Source organism: Cynocephalus volans, chromosome 6 (assembly GCF_027409185.1).
Source record: "Cynocephalus volans isolate mCynVol1 chromosome 6, mCynVol1.pri, whole genome shotgun sequence".
Lineage (NCBI taxonomy): Eukaryota > Metazoa > Chordata > Mammalia > Dermoptera > Cynocephalidae > Cynocephalus > Cynocephalus volans.
The window spans coordinates 123,397,273-123,420,849 of NC_084465.1; the positions used below are offsets into that span (position 1 = coordinate 123,397,273).

General features: G+C 42.6%; 2 protein-coding genes across 3 annotated transcripts in view; one reads left to right on the forward strand and one right to left on the reverse strand.

Annotated features, from left to right (window-relative positions):
- The window catches only part of PFKP (phosphofructokinase, platelet), a 59,212-nt gene extending 57,953 nt beyond the window's left edge, over nt 1–1,259 (forward strand). The window contains exons 21-22 of the mRNA XM_063098790.1: nt 384–486; nt 857–1,259. Of these exons, the coding sequence (XP_062954860.1) occupies nt 384–486; nt 857–1,010 (257 nt within the window). The 3' untranslated portion in view covers nt 1,011–1,259. The remainder of the gene's footprint in view (nt 1–383; nt 487–856) is intronic.
- Nucleotides 1,260–2,560: 1,301 nt separating this feature from the next.
- PITRM1 (pitrilysin metallopeptidase 1) overlaps nt 2,561–23,577 on the reverse strand; it is a 32,229-nt gene continuing 11,212 nt past the window's right edge. For both annotated transcript variants that reach the window (XM_063099430.1, XM_063099431.1), the window contains 18 exons: nt 23,209–23,337; nt 22,542–22,655; nt 21,724–21,820; nt 20,989–21,123; nt 19,655–19,793; nt 16,045–16,161; nt 14,448–14,580; nt 13,043–13,163; nt 12,857–12,933; nt 12,458–12,623; nt 12,091–12,191; nt 10,350–10,470; nt 9,268–9,339; nt 8,483–8,595; nt 5,644–5,769; nt 4,423–4,568; nt 3,674–3,776; nt 2,561–3,445 (listed from right to left, as the gene is read on the reverse strand). In XM_063099430.1, the coding sequence (XP_062955500.1) occupies nt 3,352–3,445; nt 3,674–3,776; nt 4,423–4,568; nt 5,644–5,769; nt 8,483–8,595; nt 9,268–9,339; nt 10,350–10,470; nt 12,091–12,191; nt 12,458–12,623; nt 12,857–12,933; nt 13,043–13,163; nt 14,448–14,580; nt 16,045–16,161; nt 19,655–19,793; nt 20,989–21,123; nt 21,724–21,820; nt 22,542–22,655; nt 23,209–23,337 (2,104 nt within the window). In that variant the 3' untranslated portion in view covers nt 2,561–3,351. The remainder of the gene's footprint in view (nt 3,446–3,673; nt 3,777–4,422; nt 4,569–5,643; nt 5,770–8,482; nt 8,596–9,267; nt 9,340–10,349; nt 10,471–12,090; nt 12,192–12,457; nt 12,624–12,856; nt 12,934–13,042; nt 13,164–14,447; nt 14,581–16,044; nt 16,162–19,654; nt 19,794–20,988; nt 21,124–21,723; nt 21,821–22,541; nt 22,656–23,208; nt 23,338–23,577) is intronic.

Genomic DNA, 23,577 nt, shown 5'->3' on the forward strand with positions numbered 1-23,577 from the left:
TGTGGTGGTTGTGTTACTCTCCAGGGGTGTGTGAAATCAGGGGGGCCACATCACAACTGGGTCCTCTCTCCTCCCTGACTCCTGAATCCCAAGAAGAGAGGACCTCGAGAGGGAGCAGAGCTGCGGGGGGAGAAAGTGGGTCTGTTGTGAGTGGCAGCCCATGATTAGAGGACACTGATTCCCAGGTGGGATCCACGCCCCCATGGCACCTCCAAGGTGCCTGTCAAAACTGGAGGGAGTCCCTGGCTCAACTCCCACTCTCTCATGCTCCCTGGAGTTAGCTGGTTTTTCTTCTTCCCTGTTCCTTCCTTCACGTGCCATTGGATCTGCCCATTCAATATTATGAGGCATTAGTTCTTAGGTCATTTCTTAAACTTTTACAGGAAGAAAATTTGTTACTGATGATTCCATTTGTGTGCTGGGGATAAGCAAAAGAAACCTCCTTTTTCAACCTGTGACAGAGCTGAAGAAGGAGACGGATTTTGAGTAAGTGCAATGCTGTGCATCTTAATCCTACTGCAGTTAGGAGGGATGGACATAGGAGTCTTGGGGCAGAGGGGTGCCACTGTTGTGGTCACCATAAGTAACTCATTCAAGTGTTTTAAGGAACACAGTGGCTTTTCTGAAGTTAAGTTAGAAATACTGGATTTCTAGAAATAGCAGAATTTTTAGGAGTATAAAAGTCATGGTTTCATTTGACCTATGAAAATTGCCTATTCTCACCCAGAATTTACTGGGCCAACTCCACACGCCCCATTCTGGCACCTCTGTCCTGCAGCTGTGACAATGTGGAGCAGTCCGAGGCTGTCGTCCAGCAGCAGGTGAAGTCCATATCCCTGCCCCTCTTCCTTCACAGGCACAGAATTCCCAAAGAACAGTGGTGGCTCAAACTGCGGCCTCTCATGAAAATCCTGGCCAAGTATAAGACAAGCTACGACGTGTCCGACTCTGGCCAGCTGGAGCACCTGCACCACCCCCGCAGCTCCCACGGGGAGCCTGCCGCCATCTGAACTGCATGCGCTGCTCACCTACCCCCACACATTCATCCAGCGAGGCCTGGAACCTACCGCGGACCGTCCTGTTTTGTAACACTTAAGTTATTTATCAGCACTTTATGCAAGCATTGTGACATTCAGACCTGATCAAGCACTGGTCACCAACATTGTTCTGATCCCAGTCAGGTCCTAAGAGATTGTCTACTGTTCCTCGATCTATGCTTTAAAATTTGTGTGTCTACTAGAATTAAACATTTGGCTGAAACTCCCAACAGTGCTCAGTGTTTTATATTTTTAAGGAGTTTAAATCCTCAAGATGTGTGGGTGGCTTCTGAAGGGTTTCTCAGCAGTTCTGTGGGCAAAGGTCAGCAAAATGCTGTTACAGGAGCCTCTGAACTATGCAAGTGTGAAGTCACAAAAGCAGAGAGAAGACTGTGCTCTGACAAAGAGCAACACACACCGTTAGGTAAGCATGGAGATCCCCTTCGGTCCATGCTGACAGTGAATGTGGACAACAGCTCCGGCCGGACACCTGGGCGTCGGGCCCTGGCTTGGACGGTGACAACTGTGCAGGTGGGTGAGGTCACTCATCTCCAGCCTCACATCCTTTTACAGGGAGTCAAGGTGCAGACTTCAGCAACAGAAAGTATGAACTGTGCCTTTAAAGCAAGCGACTCTTGCACACTCTTGATTTCAATCCTAGCTGCACCCTGACACCATCTAGGGGGCCTCTTAAAGAACTTCATGCCCAGGTTCTCCTCCAGACCGAGCCGCTCTCAGTCCTGGGGGACCCGGGTTAGAGCTCCCTGGGTGACTCAGAGTTCACACACGCGGGATGATGACCATTGCCCTGATGGGTCTCGTTCTGCCTCCTTTCTGTAGTTCATGTTCTCTCAGATCCAGCCTCAGGAAGGAAGCCTCCAGACATCTCGTGCTAGTGCACTTCTGTTGCTTATAACAGAATACCTGAAACTGGGTAATTTCTAAAGAAACAATAGTTATTGCTTATAGTTTCAGAGGCTGGGAAGTCCAAAGTTGAGGAAACAAATCTGGTAAGGGCCTTGTTCTTGATGATGGCTCTCCAGAGATGCAGGGTGTCACATGGTGAAATGGCTGAGCAAGACAGAGCTAATCTGCTCACTTTCCTTTTAAAGCCATCAGAACCATGCTGATGGCCAACCATTAAACTATCAATGGATCAATCCACTCACCAGGGCACAGTCCTCACAATCTAATTACCTCTTAAAGGCCCACTTTTCAAATGCCATCATTGGATTTCCCACCCTCTTAATACTTACAATGGGGATCAAGTTTCCAATACGTGAACCTTTGGGGGACACTTTTTCTTTTGGTGGCTGGTTGGTACAGGGATCAAAACCTGGACCTTGGTGTTATCAGCACCATGCTCTAATATACTGAGCTAACTAGCCAGCCCCTGGGGGACACATTTAACCCACAGCACATCTATATACCAGAAATGGAGGAAAGAGAGTTGTATAAAGCAATGGTGGATTATTAAAATAAGTATGGATAATGAGAATAAGATGATAAAAAAGAGCTGGGACTCAGACACTTCCTGTTTATTTCAGTAAACACAAAGTGAGAAAAGCTCAAGTGAACACGCATCCATCACACATGCCCGGTCCTCAGGATGGACCCCCGGGCTGCCTGTTTCTCACATTGGCTGGGAAGAATTTTCTGCAGTCCCTGGTGTGACCGCACACTTCATAAATCCAGGGAGATGCTGGAACTCCCTCGTTCACTTACTCCTTTTACTAATTCATTTTCTCAAAGCCCGTAACATGTTCTACTGTAGCAAAATGTCATTTAAAATAATGGCTGAAGCACGGGTAGGTCAGAATTGCCTCTTATTTTTAAATTGTGGAAATATATGTTCTAGGGTTAATAAGGTAAAATAAACATTTGTATCATTAGAAAGTCTTAAAATTCTAATTTATGCATCTTTGGCATTTAATACATAATTATTTCAATTAATTTCTTCTTGGTCACAAGATAGAAGAGTTTTTGTCTGACGTGCCTGTCAATACCTTTGGCAAAAATCTAAAAATGGGCCGAGCCGGTGGCGCACTCGGTAGCGTGCTGCGCTAGGAGCGCGGCGACACTCCCGCCGCGGGTTCGGATCCTATATAGGAATGACTGGTGCACTCACTGGTTGAGTGCCGGTCACAAAAAAAAAAAAAAAAAAAAAAAAAAAAAATCTAAGAATGACTGATGTATTATGGAAGAAGCAGGAACATTTCTGACCTTTCAAATGCTGCTCAGAGGCATAATTTTTAAGAGCCTGTATATATGTAGGTCCACTGAGCTCTGAGTCCATGAGGAATATGGTGACTGGTCATCTTATTATCCACGACGGGTCCTTAGCAATCTTTGCGTTCTCTGGTCCCAAAATAGCCACTGCATGTGTGCTCTTCCCAGTGCCCAGGTACCTGACGAGACAACAGGGGCAAATCAGGGCCGTTTTTGATGTTGGTATTTCTTAAGGTCAACACTAAGTCTTCACACTTCTAAGTCTCCTTTTCCCCTGCACATGTGCAGACATGCCCGCCCTCACCTACCGCCAGCATGAAGCCATGCCTGCACTTACCCACTGCCTGCACATATGTGGAGCACACACTCACTCCTCACGCACATGCAGAGTCATGCCGCACACTCACCTGTGGCTCACGGCTGTGAGCTGGTTGTGGCTGACGGCAAAGAGCTGCTCCCGGTGCCTCTGCTTCGCATCATCAGAGAGGCCGTACAGGAAGACGTCCATCCCTGCAAGTTAAAGCACAGACCCAGATGGGGGAGCTGCTGCGGGACAGCTGGCACAGCAGGCTGGGGCTCACATCTTGGTGGAGGCTGACGTTATCACACCGTCACTTTATGCACATGTTCCGACCACAGGGAAGTGTGTGCCCAGCTCATAGATCCAGCCTTGACTTGCAGCTCCTGTGGAGCCACGCTGACTCCCACCAACTCGCGCTTCTGGAAAGCGGATGGAGTCAGCAAGGGTCATATAAGGCTGGTAACATCGTGAGCAAGGGGTTTCCACAGGGATGTGGCCTTGCCTGCGTGTCAGCATGTCCTCAACCCTCACTAGCAAGTCGAGTGGCTGGGTCAGCCACGGGTCTCACTGTGCCTAAGCTCACTCACACTCTGCCTAAGATGCGATTCTTCTGAAATGGCATACACCAAGATGTTCTAGCCTGGATATCAACAAGCTCATCTTGAAGATCAATGTTTAGGTGGTCAAACGTGAAAACTGTATCACAGAGAAGGACAGACAGGGGGACAGGAAAAACAAACGACGGGACTGCTGCGGGGTCCACACGTACAAAGAAGCAAAAGACTCAGAGAGCTGCGTGGGTGAAATTTTGTCTGTGCACCACATGTCAAGGCTCTCGTTATTCACTCAAAATACCTTTGTCTGAAGGAGCAACAGGAGCATCTACAGTTGAGAAAACAGACAATTTTGCTTCATCAATGTCCTGCTGTGTGAATTTTCCAGCTTTAGCCCAGTCGACAGCCTTCCCAAAAGACTGGAGCGTTTCTATTGAATTTGGGTCCCTAGAAAAGCCAGAGAGTTAAATATTTAAGCATTTAAACCAATGGAAAAACGAATGGCAATCGTGTTGACTGAACAGATCTTCAAAAAATTCTACTTGTTAGCAGTTCTATTTTAACACTTCACAGTCCAAATAGCCCCTGACAAAATCAATTACAGTCTGTAGAAATTTAAACCTGACCACAAAAACCTTTCGACATACTCTCCTCTACTTAAGAGACATGGGTCTGCCTGCGCAAGTGCATCACCAGGTTATTTAACTACACCTCTCTGTGACATCATTAGGAGCGGAAGTCAGGTGGATGGAGGCAAGTCAGGATCACAATGAAATGATGGAATACTAGTGGAAAAGTTAAGAAAGTTTAAATGAAAATCTCCATTTCCCTAAGACATGCCCAGAATAGTCTGGAAGTTACCCACAGGTGAGCCAGTTTCTGAGATGCCTCCCTCTGTCTAGCTAGAAAGCACTCCAGCCCTGCGTTCTGTCCATACTGATGCAGCTGAAGAGGACAGCTATGGAGGGAAGGTGGGGCATGCTGTTGTGCAGTCCCGCTCCCTGCAGGATCCGCTTACCCAGCAAGTGCTCCAGCATCTGCAGCAGCTGGGAGCAAGGGGACTACGTCAAAGTGGCAGTGACAACCTACTCTTTTCTTAAGGTGTTAGAAGACGTGCCTTCAGGCAGTAGGGCCACAGATAATTTACAATTCCTCTAAACAAAAGGGGAATAGTCTTTGTTTGTAAAAACCTAACAGAACAGTATCCATATTAGGCTTCTACAGTGGAGATGAGCTCAGAGAGCTCTCAGACTGTGTTCTACACCTAACTGTGCTAGCTGCCACCCTGGGGTCTACTGACACAGAATGTTTGCTGCTATGCTGCACCCCAGTCCTTGCGGCAGAAAGGATGGTGCTGGGTGCGGGCCAGTGCCCAGGAAGTGAGAAGAAACCAACAGCAGCAACCACCTCTTCACTCCAGCACATAAGATGACAACATGGGTCATTCACAGAGGCAGTGACTACATGTGACATGATGAGCATGTAGCCACACATGTGAAATAGAGAAAAGAGGAAAACCCACCTGTAAGAGTAAAGAGTGAATATTCCGTTATGGGTGAGCTTAGCACCTCCACCATAAGCACCCCCTTTTTCTCGAATTTCTGTATGCAAGAATTTAGCAGTCATCAAACGTGCAAGGATCTTAAGACTGAAATTAACAATTAAAAAAATGCAGGTTAAAAATAATATGGCTGATAGAAAAATATCATATATAACATTATGTAATCCAGGGAAATGTCAAAGTATCATTAAGTGAAAACAAAAAAACAGAACATCAGTTTGTAATAAGTACTGTATAGATTATGTCCCACTGCTTTTCTTTCTCTTCTTTAACAAAGGAAAACTAAGAAAAATGTGAGGAAGAACAATTTTCAAACAGCTGACTTGGATTACAGGGTTGGACAGGAGAGATGGTGGAGAGGGAACACAGATTTTACTTCCAGCTCTCTCTATTGCTTAACTTGTTACAATGCATGTGGCATTTTAAAAAAATCTAATAAAGTAAAAAGAGGTTATTAATTTTTATTATGAAAGCAAATGTACAAACTATCATTTATTTAAATGCCCCACATGAGAATATGGGGAAAAAAAGGAAACTAAAGTAAATCTCTTGGATAGGTTTTTAGAGGTATCCTCAAGAAAACATAAATTCCAATAAAGCGAATTCCTATTAATGAAGCCTATTTTCCTGCTGCTTCCATTGTGAATGGTCACAGCTGAGCCTCTGGAAGAGAAAGGGATATTTCTGAAAGCATCTTCTTGCGGCAGAAGACAGAACAGAGCCACCCCTAATGTGAGGACCGTAAGGTCTGCAGCAAAGACACTAGTTTGTGGATTAATCCCGTGGTGAGACTTGGTCCCAGGTCCCCACCACTGCCAAATCTCGTGTTCTAAGGCAGGTGAAGGGTGACAAAGGCCAGATGAGACGTCACATGAAGATGTGCATATAGCTTATTTATAAACATGGCAGTGGAAAAGTCCTGCGGTCCAGGCACTGCTAGGACCCAGAGGACAGAGCCAACAAACTCGCCAACAGAGACTGGAGTTTTTATCCATGTATGTACTATGTTTCCTGAGAAATTTCTATTATTTTTATATTACATAAAAAATACATGTTCACTGTTGAAAAATTATAAAATACAAAAAACAAGAGAGAAAAAAGATCTATAATCCCACTACCCAGGGGTAACCTCTTGTAACATCCTAGTGTTTTAAATCTACATTTTCCTATTTAATAGCAGAAATACAGTCATCCTTTGGTATCTTTAGGGGCCTGGTCCCAGGGCCTCCTAAAATACCAAAATCCACAGATGTCCAAGTCCCTGACATAAAATGGTATAGCATTTGCATATGGTCTATGCTCATCTTCCCCATACTTTAAATATCTCCAGATTACCTGTAATACCTACTACAGTGTACATGCTTTGTAAACAGCTGTTATACTGTATTGTTTGGGAAGCAATGAAAAGAAAAAGTCTGTACACGTTTAGTACAGGCGTAACCATACATTTTTTTCCTGAATATGTTCAATCTGTGGCTGGTTGAATTCACAGATGTGGAGCCCACAGAGAGGGAGGCCAACTGTGCATCACTATTCGTGATGGCACAGCACACAGAAGTGTCTATTTTCTACAGACACAGAAATAAACTGATGAACAGCTGAGCCACGCACTATCTCTTTTTCTCACAGAACCTCTCCATAGTGGCCAGCAGCTGCTCCTCCTGTCTGCTGAGCTCCCTGCCCCACTAGCTTCCCCTGCCTCGGCTCTCCAACTCCCTCCAGCCTTCCTCTCTGTTGGGCCACATGTGACACGTGTCCCCATGTGGATGGGCGCACCAAGCTCCCACCTTCCTCTCCTCCACAAGCTGGGGCACCTCTCTGGGGCCGTGTCCTTCTCTATGGTCATCCCTCAGCAGGCAGCTGCCTAAGACAATGAACTTGGGAGTGAATTGTGGGATACTGCATGTCTGCAACTATCTGCGTCCTACATACACAACCCAGTGGATGCATTAATTAGGGGATCCCCAAAGGTCTCACCTTGGGCCTTTTCTCTTGTATGGCCAGCTTCCCCAGAGAGAGCTGGCCATGACTCAGAGGCAGTGACCTGGGGGGGCTTACTATGCAGCCTGCACACTTCCTGAGCTCTCGGCAGCACACCTTCCCCCCGCCACTCAGCTGGGGCTCCTACCGCTCAACCAGAGCCTCGTTAAGCCTCAGACTTGGGTGGGGAGACCAGAGTACAATGAGTCTGTAGGGGAACGCTGAAACAGCCTTCACGCTTCCAGCCACATCCCCACCTCACTTGCAGAGACACAATCCCCAGGGCTCTGTGGGTCAACTAGGCGTCCTTCCTGCGGCTGTCTAGGTCACATGCTCTCCTGCTCTTGAATTTTTCTGCAACTCCCTTGGGCTCCTGCCATCTCCTCCCCACTCTCCCTTCCTATGGCTTCATGCCTTTTTACGCCTTTGCTCTCTTTTGTGGGGTTACTGGGGGGGGCTCAACTGTCACACGTGGGTTCAATCTGCCATGTTTATCAAAGTCTCAAGCCTTAATTTACCCAATTTTTACCTACAGACAAGTTGAGTATATTGGGCATGTTGAAAGTACGTGTTAGGTTCATAGGTATCTGTTAGTTTGCAGAGTTGCCTGAGGGACATACACTGTTTTGAGTGCCCTACACATGAGGTCTTGCTGACGGTGCACTCTGTAGATGATAGGGCGGCATCACGTGGCAGGGTCCAACAAAGTTGGCACAAAAACTCTCTGTCACACAAAACACACCTTATTACTTCGTAACATGCTCAGCAACCTCTTATTAAGGTGCAGACCTCAGAGGCCATTTTCCATTCGCCCTCTTACCTGGCATGATCTGGATCCGTGTAGGGCACGGTCCTAACACATTCTCCAACGTAATTCACCGGGAATGGCAGCAGGAAATGTGTCTTCATTTGGCAGGGTTTGAAAGTGGGCTCCTGGGGGACAGAGGCACGTGGGTCAGACCAGGTGGCACTAACACGATTCAGTCTTCGGCGCTGAGACTCTCAGATGCCATCTGAAGGTCTCCTTTCCTGCAAGTCACTAGCTAGGTACTCATGTTCAAGCGCAAGACACTACAACGACATCATTCCATATGATTTCTCACTTTAACATGAGATCCTCCAATCTTGACATAATGCCTTAAAAATTATTACTCAATTAATAACAGTTCATACTACATCGTTTATGTCAAAGCTGATTCTCCAGGCATACATTACTTTGCCATAACTACGATAAACGAAACTGAATGCCATCATTACCACAGCTGAGCAAGCAGAGAGGCAGATCATGCTGCTTCACTGAAGGCAGCTGACGCCCATCCAGCATCACAAGCCACACTAAAGCAAAGGTGACCATGTGGTGTCGAGAACATGTCATCCTCAGCACGAGGAAAACAGACCCCAAAACAGGGCACACACTCAGCATCGTCTCAAAGAGCAAAGGCTCAGGATGACAGTGACAAAAAGCTACAGCTAAATCGCAATTCTAGGGACAGGCCCAGCCCCAGGAGTGGCTAGGACAGAGGAATCCTCAGAACCAGAGCATCAGACAACAGCTGGGAGGGACCGGCTCGGTTCCTGCTGAAGCGGTGGACTTTGTGAACTTACTGTGATCAGCTTTCTTATGATCTGGGGGCCACGAAAGTGTGCGTTTCCACCAGAGCCATTGTATGCAGCCTTCTGAAAATAAAATGTTTCCAAGAAAAATGAGAAAAGTCTAAAACTCATTTGAAACAGATAGGAAGGTACAGATTTCATAAAATTCACAATGCTAATATCAAGCATAGACAGATTTCTCTCAGTGCTTTAAATGACAAAATGTTTTAATTTCTTAACTGTTTTAAAGAAGTGAAAATTTTTCATAGATTTTCAGGTAGTTGAGAAAAAGAAGTCCTTGCTGGACATCACAAAGGAAAACAGTCTGACCTTGCTTTCCTCCTTTTGCACTTTCTAGTCATAAAACTGGGCCCAGATGAGAGGCCGTGTAAAACGGACGGCTCTAGCTAGAGGGACCCAGAGCAGCTGGGGCCACCATCTCATGGCCCTACTCCCAGTGGCAGAAGCTAAAGACAGGAAGACAGGAGAGCACCCCCAAATGGAGTAAGGAAGTGTGAGCATCAGCACAGCAGACATTAGAGGTGGTTCCTCTGCAAAACCTACAGACTGGCAACCTGCACCGGTGGCAAGTGAGACTTTGCCACTGATGCTGTGAATTGGACTGAAACCAACCTTGTAAAGAACCAAGTTGATTAGGTTGTTGATAACTGATGTAAATATTCTGGGGGAAATCTATGAATTAATTAGTCTTAGTGAAAAGGACGCAACCATTTTGTATCTTCAAGAGCTGCACAAACAGCAGTGATATGCTTCACCAGATCACTACTTTGGGCTATTCTTATGCTACTGCATCTCAAACCAAAGCCTGCTTTTTCCTGTTAGACAACTACTCACTGCAAGGCATGGCAAGAATAGGTGAGCACAGGATCTATGACCACACTGCAGGGTTTGAATTCAGTTCTCAACTGGGTCAATGCTGGGCAACCTACTTAATCCTGCTATACCTCATTTTCCTCCTCTTGACAGCGGGGGTTATTAATACCTACACATTGGATGGCTTCAAGAATTAAACGAGTTAATCTATGTATAAAAGAACTGCACCTGGTACCTGCCAGCTGTGATTAGTGTGTTACCTCAACCACGTGGGGGCGCACAGGTTTCCGCTCCTTCTTACTTCGACCAAGGCTTCTAATGAAGTTCTCCACCACTTTTTCTGCCTCAGACATCTGCTGAACAGTAGCATTCACTGCACACCTGTTTAAAAAATTATGAGGCTGGCTGGTTGCTCAGTTGGTTACAGCATGGTGGTATAAAAAATTATGTACATACAAAGCCATGATTATAAAAAGTAAAACACCATTTTACTAATTTGTCACATTTTATATAATAAAAAGTGAATAATACATTGTTTTTGTATAAAATAATACTCAAATATTAAAAAGAAACGGTAGCCAAATGTGGAAATAATACAGCCATCTGACTTCTCTACAGCGCTTTCAAGTGATTAAAAGACTTTCACATATTTCACTGTTACAGCTAATAAATTAACTGTCAAGATGCAAAGACAGTGTTTCTGACTCTAAATTCTGTGTTTCTATGAAGGACAAAGAGGAAAAAGAGAATATTAAGACCTGCCAACAACGCCTTCAGACTTACAGTATCAGAAGACTGAAAACTTTTTAAATTACCACCCAGAAGAGAAATCAACAATTTAAAAATGTGAACTTGTTGTTAAAATAGAAAGTTATTTCATGAAGTGCCAAAAAATTACCATTCTCTCAAAAAATATTTTTATATAACTCTTCCAAATTCTACAGAATCACAAATAATACTACCATATAACATTTTCTTGAACTCTACAATACACTGACAGTGTATTTTTCCCCCTTTTGGCCCTAAATCCCAAATTTATTTTAGTTAAATTAACAGCAGGTACCATTAAATTAATACTAACTATAGTCACTGCTTTGTATATATTATTTCTTTTAATTCCTTACAATAAGCCAGTGTAGTAGGATTTTATGGAAAAGGAAGTAGAAGATACATGGTTCAGGTGCCCAGGATTGCCTGGTTATGAGTGGGAGTATGGGGCCAGCACTGAAGCCAGGCTTGCCCAACACCAAAGTCCTGGCACTACCTGTCAGGCCCCGCCTCCTGCCACTGCAGACTGTCCTGGAGAATCTGCTGGTGATTCCCAAGAACTGACTGGGGAAAGTCACCAGGAGTCTGCATGTAGAACAACAAGTGACTTAGGCAGATGTTTTCTAGTTCAGTATCAGTGAATGCTAAATCAGTGTCATTGACAGTAAGATGCTGAAAATAAACTTAATAATTTTTAAATTCCATTCATGTTCACAAACCTGAGAGCATAAGGCCGACTGTGCGTGTATGCCCTGAGCTGCTAGATGTTCTTCTCAAACCAGCACGTCTTTTTATTTTTACAAGGAGCTGCTCTTTTCCTCTGGTCTCGAGGAAGCTAACCTGGGTCTCCTTGATTCCTCGTTCATGGAACACTTTGCATTTGAAGGCAGTGTATCCTTACACAGTTGCCCTAAATCTACTTTGTGTTTTTACTAAGATTAAATTAGCTTGCTTTCTTCCCACCTCCCACAGTTTTTATTAAACTTAAAATATTACTTTTTTATCCTCCATAGAAAATGATTTCTCAGTTTATTAGAACATAGGATCAATTCTATATGAAGAATTCTAATGAAATCTAGGATCAATTCTATAATCTATATATACCTATACCAAGCATTTTTTACTGTCTTAAAGATAAATTTATATGACTTCAAGTGAAAAGTATCTAAAAACTACACTTAATGAAATGGAATAAATCATAAGATCTTCATTAGAAGCAAACCACGCACCCACCTCATATTATCACAGTTCAGTAGGTGTTTTTGGATGCGGGGGAGCTTTCTCAGGACTGGAGTGATGTCTGCCATTTCTGCAATTCTCTTCATCAACCTCACCTGAGCCAAGGAATCAAACAGAGAGAGAGACAGAGACCACAGATGACCTCCTCATTCTGAAACCAACGTCCAGATACACATCCCGCTGGAGCAGGGGCAAGTGTGTCACTGCCCTGCTTGGGGAGGGGTGAGGCTGGGGGTGGGAGGGATACAAAGAAGGAGAGTTAAAACAAAGTTTTTTCCCATGAAATTTGGTCAATTAGAAAGTTAGCAACTCTGGAAGATGGCTAAACCAGAACAAGCAGGGTCCCTTCCCCATGACCCACCTGATCCATCCCACCAAAGGTTTCCTGCAAGTCCCCTGCGGGTGTGAGGGTCCTGCTGGCTCGAATGGATGCGTAGAGATGCCCGGAGTCTGGAATTCCATTTGCAAGCTCCTGAGCAGTTATCCTAACTAAAACTTTGAAGTGTTCTTCTTCTTCAAAGCATGGGCTAGGTAAGAGGAAAAATGTAATAAATTCCTGGAGACCCATCCATGCCCCCTTCAATATCAAAGTTTTCAGGCTATTTCAGCATCCACAGACATTTTACAAGCCCACAGGAATTACAAGTAAAATCAGGCTATGGAATCAACACCCACAAATGAGGAAAATCTACTTTTAGAACACTTTCAGACTCAGATCTCTGCACATCCCGAGAATGAACATCTTTTGCAGATAAAGTACTTGTTAAATACTTCGCTCCACAGATGCATCATATCTGGTAGGTTTCGATCCAGGCAAAGAGAGGAAAAAAGCACGCCCTGAATCACGAAAGCAGAACAAATAAGAAATTAACTAATTTAACATAAAAGACAAGACACTGGAGAAACAAACTTTCAACCATGACTGTGGTGGAGAATCAAAAACTACCTGCTCGTATGTGTCCAGATGTGCGTCGTCAGGGAGCACCTGGGGAGACACAGTCATCCCTCCTGTTCTCAGTTCTATTTGCTGAGCTTGTTCCCGATAGTCGAGAGGGCCGCAGCCCAGCCTGCCACAGACAAGCAGCATTTCCTGAGTCCCCAGGCACGTGCCTCTTCACTCACAAGTTGATTAAATTAATTCAACCCCAAAGCCTCCCAGGCCTCTTTTTACACATCAAAGGTGATGAAGAATGAAAGCATTTGACACTAATGCTCTACACTGTCCATGTGCCCTCCTCTCCCCAGGGTGAAAACCAGCTTCTTTTATTCAGGGAATCTACTTACAGCACCCAGGCCACTGGACACTCAGGCAGCCAGCACCTGGCACTAAAAACAAAATTCTAAAATACGCTTTTCTAGTCCTAAACTTTTAAATGTTCTGAGTGTTCCTTACTCTCTTCTTCCAAAACATTCTGATGTATACCTCATTTGTTCAAATGTCTGGTGGTCTGCGGGGACCTGAAGAATAGGCCTGCATGAGTTTTTAAGAATAGCAGAAGTCCTCTAAGCAACAATGTTTTGGAAATAACATTCTCCCCAATCTCCTAACGCAAGAGAGCATTTAAGCCCAGTGGACAACTGTGATGTGTCTTCTGCAACTGCTGTTAAAGGACAAGCTGTGGGAGCTGTATTAAAAACAAAACAAAACTCAAAAACGTGTTCCCCTGCCCTGACTCACAGCCATGCAGCTTTCTGAAGCATGCAAACTTCTCGCTCTCCACAGACCACTCTGCTGCGGTGGTTCCGTGTCCCTCTGCTCTACTGAACAGGGAGGGATGCCCGCAGCCCCGTGTACTGTGTGTCCTGTCACCTGGGCCAGGACATAGAGCAGAGAAAAAGGGACACACAGCTGTGTGTGCACATCTATTCACAGACGACCATTTAAGGAGGCTAGGAGCAGCAACGGAGTAAGCTCAGTGGAGAAGCAAACCACGGGAGAGGGTGTCAGCCCGGCCTCACAGCCAGTCCAGGCCCCGCCACTTCCAATCACTCATGCTGTAGATTAAACGCAAGCATTCTATGTCAAAATCTTAACAGAGTAACGCCGGGGAGATGGATGTGTCTATAACTATTATCCTACAGTCCAGATTCATAAATATTTAATGTAATGGTTATAGTAAGAAGACATAATTTTCATTCAAATACAAATTCTAAACAAATATACTGTATGTTTACTTATTCACTGTAACACTAATAGTTTTAAAAAATAAAATGATCCACTGAAAGGTGATTACTATCAATACATTAAAACTGTAGATCTACACACAGAAAATATGTATTAATATGACATATAAGTTGTACTGAATTATATACATGTGCGTGTGTCTCTGTTCTGAATATGAGGCTCTTACTTGGTAAGGACGCTGCAGAAGAGTGGCACGTAGGGCTTCAGCTCCTCAGGAAGTGTGTTCAGGCTGGAAAAGGCTCGGAAGTACACCATGCCATTGGTGGGCTGTGCACAGTACTGAACAGGGGTGTCCCCAGCTAGAAAAACACATTATTACCAGGAAAATTTTAATCATTTTTAACATTTAAGAAATAATGCTATTGCTATTCAAGAACAGAGGTTTAAAACTTATATTAGCAAACAAAAAATGCTATTCATTTGCATTGTTTATATAAATGTCCCTATTGTAGTTCCATTATGACAAAAAACTGAAACAGTCTTCAATACTAAGAATTAGAATGGAAGAACGGTCACATTCTTCTAGTCTCATAACTATGCCAGCTTTCCCCTCCCCACCTCGACCCGCCCTCACCTGCCTTTAATCAGAGTTGACTCTGACTAGGGCATTCCTGAAACATCTGACCCCACTGTCTCACCCATCCTAAATGCCACTCATCTGCCCCAACAGGTCCTCCCCATGGCCCCCACATGATCCCCTGTATTGCTCTCAGTAACCACATGCCCCAAGGGTACCTCCAAGTCTCTATAGGGCGCAGACGGTGTATTGTGTCTTATATTTCCCTAGCACCAGAGTAGGAACTAAAGCATTTTCTGATGACTGATTTATCTTCACTAATTCTTTGAATGAACACTTAATGAGATTCACTGATAAATAAAAACTATGGGGGCTTAAAAGATCAGTGAGATATTAACCCCATCTTCTAGAAGCCCAGTCCAGAAGAAAAAAATTCATTCACACATTCACACACGTGCACCAAATAAATGAGATGTTGTAAACATGATAGGCAGTGTTAAAAATCAAAAGGCAGATTAGAGATGTTCCACGGAGGACAGTGACTCTCAGATTCAGTGTGAGATCCTGTTCTCGGTGGTGCAAGTTAAAGCACAATGCTGAGGCCAGCTAAGTAAAATCCCATCCTGCCCACTTGCGTGCTCAGTGTCAACACCTTCCAGAGTAATGGCACTCCACAGACGTGTGTCTTGCTACCAACCAGAAGCCAAGGTGAAATTAAGCCCCTCTGAGAACACAGGAACAGTGACAGGCCACAGGACAAACACTAGGACGGGACAGCAGCAGTCTAAGGCTCCCTTCCGTCCTCTGTGACTTGTCACACCTGCACTTCGAGAGCAGCTCCCCATTCCCCCACATCCTCTCTCCTACACTGACAGCTGCATTGAAGAGTTTGCTTGGGCAAAGGACTCAGAGGATGCCCATATGCTTTAAAAACTGCATCTAATACAGCCACAGTATAACCTAAATAAATCCTCATCTGAATCTAGAAGCAGCAAATTACAGAGCTGTATCAAACCCACTCAGGAAAGCAAGCACATGCTCTTACTTTCGATAGTAAGGAAGTCTATTGTCACTGAATGTTAAAAACAACGTATGAGACACCTGAAAAGCAAGCTCTAAATGAATAGGGATGCTCAAATGTTTTATAGTAAACAACCAAAGTGTGACGCTATTTCTCCTGTGGAGACCGATACTGAATTTAATGGAGGAACCCAGGTACCCTGAAAAAGATAGTGTTTACAGTGACCTGCCAAGACCATGTCCAGCTCAGTGAAAGGCATGGTGGGCTCGATATCCGATACACCCAATGCTGGCAGGCAAGAGGCATCTTGAGGTTTACTTTGCTGAGTCCGTAATTCTAAACCTAAAAAGAAAAAAAAAAACAAAAAACAAAACAGTGAATGTTCAGGACTACAATGAAAATGTTTTATGCAATTTATTACCTCTCTGTTTGTTATCATCTGACATTCAAAATTTGCCATGCCATGCCAGGTGTCGGGTTTCCAAGCTGTCTGCTATCTGCAAACAAAGACAATTGAAGGGACCTGACAATCACTCAGGGGCAGTCCTCTTCTAACTCTCAGTCTTCAATCACTTACAGTTCTGCTGGGGAGTAGAGGTTCCTCAAGCAGCTTCCCCTCCGCCCCTCAATACTTTATACCATCGATTAGACTGTGTTTAGAGTTTCCAAACCATTTCTTGCTGGATTAAAATTTAATGACTGTTGTACTTGTTTCCTCTTATTTCATTACCACTAATTTCAGCAAAATGCTTGTGTAATCAAATAAATTTCACAAGTTATAGCAATGTTTAAAAATACATTTTCTGGGCCTGATGATCCATGCACCTAGTCAGAGGGAGGAAACTCTTCCAGGGAATCACCCCACAGAACCACATGGTCTGTAAGAGGAGAGAATCCAAAAGGCCGAGCAACTGCTTATGGGCGCACCTGAATGGTGGATGTATAAAAGCACTTTGCAGTTCCTGGCATCCGCTGAGCTAATCTTAGAAGGAAAAGGAGTAGCTTCCCTAATCTGCCATGTCCACTGTTTTGAAGTTCTGTGTGCACACGCGATCACATCACAGCCACCCAGAGACAGGATTTGGGGCATGGCAAGCATCTCATGTGGTACAGCACTCTCCACAGGTGTCACTGTGCCTGATTAAAGTGAAAGTTGAACCGGCCCTCCACACCAAGCTCTTCAGGCCTGAGGCACCAACCACAAACTTGTTAGACTTTCCAGGCCTTCCTCTACCTGGTCGTCACCTGCCCAATCAACCAGAGCTTCCCAACCTCACGCCACTCAGAAGTTTTCTAATCCTGTTTCTCTGATTCACTCACTCGGTCTCACAAACAGCCCAAGAGTCCAGCTCCCCTAAAACACCCTGCAGCTCATCTGACACCCCAATACACTCGTAGGATAAAACACACCCATCATCTTTTTTCTTTCATCAAATCTCCCTGATAAGAGCTTATCTCTCTATAACACTTAATACTTTACATACAGACACAAAAACTTAAGAATTAGTTTTTAATAAATTAAATAATTTTCCATTCACCTTTTTTGCACTGGTGTTCATTTACTGCTTGAATTTTAATTCAGAGATTACTGACACTGAAGTCCAGACTTTAAGACTTACTGACCTGAAATAACAATTAAATGCACTAGCACTGTGTCCTACTTTAAAGGAACTCTGCAGTGAATCTGTAAAGTAAAAACATGCTTTTGTAATATGAGCATCATTCATTAACATACTGGTTTGGATTGCAGTACACTGGGTTTTCTTAAAACAAAGAGCACCTCTAAGGCCAGGCTATGCTCATGTAATAATGTAAGGAACATACATCTGTTGCTTACACATGGAATTATCCTTCTACTTACAAATGGCTTTAACTAAAAATGGAAGATTGGAACCTGTCAATTAGCACTTACAAAACAGAGCTTAAAATAGCCATGTCTAAACAAGAATTCTGATATAAATAGGTTACAAGTTGATATTCAGTTTACCTTTACTGGATCATGTAACCTCAAATTTACCATGATAAATTAGAATTACTTATTTTTCACCTAAAGTCAACTCTATCTCGTGACAAACCTGACAACTCCTCACATAATCCCAGCCTGACTAGCTTATTTTGAGGGAAAGGGTACACATGCATAAGTTGTATACATATTTTAATAGGCCTTATCAATATATAATCTACAAGGAATAAAATTCACAATTTTAAAGATATAATTCAGTAAGCTGATGAATGCAGAAAGTCATGTAACCACCAGTTATGTCACAACACAGAAAGTTCCTCGTGCCCCTCTGCAGTCAGCCCTGCTCCCACTCCTGGCCTCTAGCAGCTGCTGACCTGCTCTCTGTCCCTACAGCTTTGCCATTTCCAGGGTTCCATATAAATCTGGTGTGTGTTTTTTGTGCCTGGCTTACTGCACTTAGTGCAGTGCCCTGAAACCCATCAGCGCTTAAGTGTGCCGCTGCTTGCTCCTTTTCACAGCCAAGAGTTATTTCTCTGTATGGATACACATGCTGAGGGCAATGTGGGTTGTTTCAAGCTTTGTTTGGTCATACGGACACGTTTTCATTTCTGGGTAGATACTCAGGTGTAAGACAGCTGGGCTTTATGGTAAGCAAGTTTAGCACCGTCAGGACTCACTAAATGGTTTGCCTAAGAAGCTGTATTATTTTGCTTTTCCATCGGCAGCAAACGAGAGTTCCACTTGCTTCACGTGATTGACATTTGGTATTGGCAGTATTTTTAAAAACAACTTTAGCCATTCTAGCGGATGTGTGATAGTGTATCACTATGGTTTTAATTTGCATTTTCCTAATAAATAATGATGCATTTCCCAAAGAAAACAATAAGATTATTTCCCATGTAAATAATGATTTCTGTGCCTATTTGCCACTAGTATATACTAATTTTCTGAAAACAGTCCCTTATCATGCTGTTGTTCTGCAATATTTCCCCTAGTGATCGAGAAGTGACCCGGATTCCTCCCCTCTCTTGTGGCCACACACCTCTCCTCTCCCAGGCATACCCACCAGCCTCTGCAAGGTCTCCCAGGTCGGGCTTTTCTCTTCGTCCACCACAACCATCCCAGGTCTTCCTGTCGTGCTTAGGTTTTCTAATCGCCTTTTCACAGTTTTCTCTATCCAGTTTGTCAAAGAGAAATATCACCGCGGCAATGCTCACTGACTTCTGATGCTTACAGTGTGCACTCCAGGCCCTCCTCATGCAGCCTCCTAGCCTCTTGTTCCTGCCTCTGTCTTTCCCCCACGCGCTCTCGTCCCCAATCTGCACCTACGCGTCGCCCTCAGGCAGGGGTACTCCTCCCCACTGCGCATCTCCACCTGCGCCTGCCCTGCATGCGCCCTGGAGAGCTCACCTCTCTGCCACCTGCCTCCTCTCAACACGTGGCTTAGACTACCTGTGTTGCTCACCTGGCAATTCATTACACACTGAGACATAAATTTTAATGACATAGTATATAGAGCCTGGTAAATAGAAGTATGTATAAAATCCGTAAAATGAATAAATTTTCTAAAGCCACTTCTTTTCAATTACTGCTGCCTTTGCTGTATGAATCTTCTGAGCATCAGGTTGAATCTCACGGACAAACCCACCATACCAAATGGGAATTCTGTAGATGCCCAATAAATATTTGTCAGTTGAAATAATACGAGGGTACTTCAGAAAGTTCACACAAAGATTGCTATTATCTTTCAATTCTATTTTTCCACAAACTTTCTGAAGTACCCTCATACTTGCCTCCAACTATTAACTTTCTGAAAAGTTCACTAGGTCTAGGGAAGGCCGGCAGTCAATAAGCACAAAACTAATAGCTCACCTTTTTCATAGATCTGTTGCTTGTCTTTTAGAGAGAGAGAGGTGACCTTTTGCTTCAGTTTTTCTGCTTCAATTTTTGCTTGTTTCTCATAGTACTTGTCATCTGGTTTCATTGATAAAGTCAGCTTATGCTGATTACTCTGCAACAAGTGACAAAAAGCCAAGTGAAAACAAGGTTGTATTAAAGCTTACACCTGGAGCCAGCTTCTGCGGGCCTGTCCTTGGTCCAGTAGTTCCATGTGCCCACTTTTATAATAATGATGACAACAGAACTCTCCTCACAGGTTGTTTTAAAGTACAGAAGCCATAAAAAAATCCTCACAACCACACCTACTATGCAGTAAGTATTAATTCATAACGCTGTTGTTACTACTATTAAATGATTATTATTATAATGGTCACCATGTCATAGCCATAATTTTATCAATAGTCAACATTTTCTTTACACCCTGTTGTAAAAATAAAATTACTTGTGCTTTTTAATATTATAAATCTTTGATTTTAGTCTAAATAGAAGATACCACAAAATTCTAACTTAATTTTTGTCCAGTGTTCATTGTACTACTTCTGAAAGTTTGGAACTATATTTTCCATTTGATAGTTTATAAATTATGAGGACAAAACAGATGTTTGGTGATTTAATGTGCTTCTTTCATTTATTTCAACAATTAAAATAATATGTGCACGAAATGCTCACTTGTAATACTATACAGAGAAGTGGGAGAATGGGAGCACAACCAAAGCTCTATAGAAAATAACCTACAGAGAAACTGCAGGTCCCACTATCAAAGCACGTCCCACGTCCACAACAATGGCACACATCAAATAGAGTTACCCTTCCAAACAGACATCAGGCTTGCCCATCATGGCAATACCTTTAAAAAGTTCTACCATATTAATAAATACATAGCAGAGAACATGCAACCACACACAAATGTCTGGAAATCCAGAAAAACAAACTCACAAGCATCGAAAGAATCCAATCTTAAAAATAACCAGAATAGTCACTACATTTTGGTGACTATTTTCATATTTTATATTATTATTCTACTAACAAAATAGAAAAATAAGCATAGATGTTTGTTAATATATACACATAAACATATGTATAGTCACATTAAAAAACACCCTCTATCAACTTGCATTACAGCTTGGAAAACAGAATTTTTTAATTAAGTTAATGTAAGCATTTAAATTTTTAGTTAAAAATTTAAAAATTACCTTAACCATTCATTAACAGAAATTTATTGACACAGAAAAATTTTGCTCCTAATGTTCTTTTCATTATAACATTCAACTTCAAAATTATAGACATAAATTTTCAAACTTTCTTACCTTAAAATACTGTTTCACTTTTTCTTGCAAAAATTTTGGATTTTCCTTAAGGCACTGCCTGAATCTAGCCAACTGATTTCCCAACTGCAGGAGTTCCACAGGGTCCCCATCATGATTCCAACAAGAAGCTATGTACTGGAGTGGAGAGTTTTAAACCTATAACGCACTTTATACCACAAACACTATAATACCCCAGAGTAAACATCAAAGTCATGATATGTTATTGAAATCCTAGTTTCTGTATTTAAAAATACCACAGATGACTGTTTTATTGAGATTCTAGTTTCTGTATTTAAAATACCACACATGATTGTTTATAACAAAAAACTTAAGCCATTCTTTGGAGAAAAAGAAAATTCATTTTAACTCTATTTTTTACTAATAACATAAAAAGCAAAGGCTTAATTTATTTTTAGAAAATATAATTACCAACAGATTATCAGTTATCATAAATCCCTACCTATTTAAAGTATTCTGCATAAAACTATTTCACATAAAAACATAAGATATCAAAAAGCCAATTAAATAAATAGGCTACTAAAAAGACAAAATGTTTATTATAAAACTAAATTAAAATTAAATTTATATTTGTTCCAAGACAGTGTAACTTTTAGGGTTCAAATAATAAAGCTATCAATATCAATCTGTATTTTCACTGCTGTCAAGAAGCCCTGATTACAAAAGTCAAAAAACAAAAAACAAAACCAAAACTGAGATGGCTGAAAAACCACGTACTGATGTCAGGGCAAGTCCAAAGCTGGTAGATTGATGCTTCATTTGTATTTCGATTTTATGAAGTAAAGCTTCAATTCGATCATCTTCAAATCCTTTCCTGAAGAAAACAATTAAGAAAAGAGATGTTGAAAAGAAAGTTTTAGAAACACAAAGTACCAGAGATAATATTTAAACAGTTAAATATAAACTAATTCATGTTTTAGTACATAAAGAGAAGGCCACTAAACATCCATAAAAAGACTGAAATTCTGTCATTTGCAGCAACATGCACAAATCTGGAGGACATTATGTGAAGCAAAATAAGCCAACCACAAAAAGATAAATACCGTATGTTTTCACTCAAATGCAGAAGCTAAAAAAAGTTGATCTCAGAGAAGTAGAGAGTAGAATAGTGGTTACTAGAGGCTGAAAAGGGGGAAGTAGGGAGAGGTTGGTCAATGAATACAAAAATACAGCTAGAAAGGAGAGATAAGTTTTAGTGTCCTATAGCAATGTAGGATGACTACAGTTAATGACAATTTATGGTATAGTTCCAAAGAGCTAGAAGAGAGGATGCTGAATGTTCCCAACACAAACAAATGACAAATGTTTGTTATAATATGCTAATTACTTTGATTTGATCACTGCACACTGTATATATGTACCCAAATATCACATTGTACCCCACATCCATGTACAACCACTATGTGTCAATTAAAAATAAAGATTAAAAAAAGAGAGAGGGACAAGACCAAACAGTGAAGAAGCCTCTGCGCCCTTTGCAGAAAGCACCAGTGAGTGAGAAAGGCAAGCAGTTCCACGTGAACAGCCACACGCACCTGACCACTTCATCAAGCGTGCTGTCCACGAGGTCCCTGACCATCTGAACGTCTTTCTCTGCAATCCCCTGGAGGCCCACGCTGAAGTAGGCCTCCCTTGTGTAGCCGTTGTATCTAGAATGCACCACAGAAAGAACGCACTTCATCATTCGCTTGTCATATGCTTTAAAGATCAGAATTAAGAACTTTAACCTCCAGGTCCTCCACTACACAAAGCCCATTAAAGCAATGTTCTCAGACATTCACTTCTCAGATATAATTAACTGGTCACGTACATTCATGCCCTTTTACTGTTTCTAAGAGTCAATACAATTTAAACCTTTGAGTTATGGCAAAATATACTTAGAAATAGAAAACTGCTGAGTTTTACAAAATCTTAAGACTTCAAAGAGTACTTAATGACTTGTGTTTTAAAGGTGTGATACTCTGAGACCCTGGAAAAGCTGTTTTTGCCCAATGCCCCATTCAGGGGACATACACGGTGTGCACTGGAATGACAATCATGCAGAGCTCCTTACTGGGTGCTGGGCACAACCTGCCCTGGCACCCCCTCCCTCCAGCTGTAACAACCAAAAGTATCCAGACATCATGAAGTGTCCTGGGGGTGGGGAGGGAGCAGAACTGCCCCCAACTGTCAGCTATGGTCTAATCCAATCATAAAACTTACCCAGCATCAGGAGAAAAGTCTGTACCAAGTCCAGATTCAATTAAGGCTTTGTAAAAGGGAGAATTGGGCCCCGATATCAAGAGTGAAGACAGGAGATTTAATGTGAAGGCTTCAAATGTGTCAGTGATACTTCGTTGAAAAAAAGGGGGAGGAGAACAAAAGGGAGAAGTGTTGGCCTCATCAGTGCTTTTCAAATCACTTAATTCAATACCAGATTAACACTTCCATCTCCAGGCTGAGTTCTACTAGAAACTCCTGCACTTAAATGCTCATTTTAATAATTACAGGGGCAAAGGAGAACTTTTTATACTGGCATTTTTTGAGGGGGGGGCCCCAAACCATAAAATTAACTGCATGTTAAATACTTAT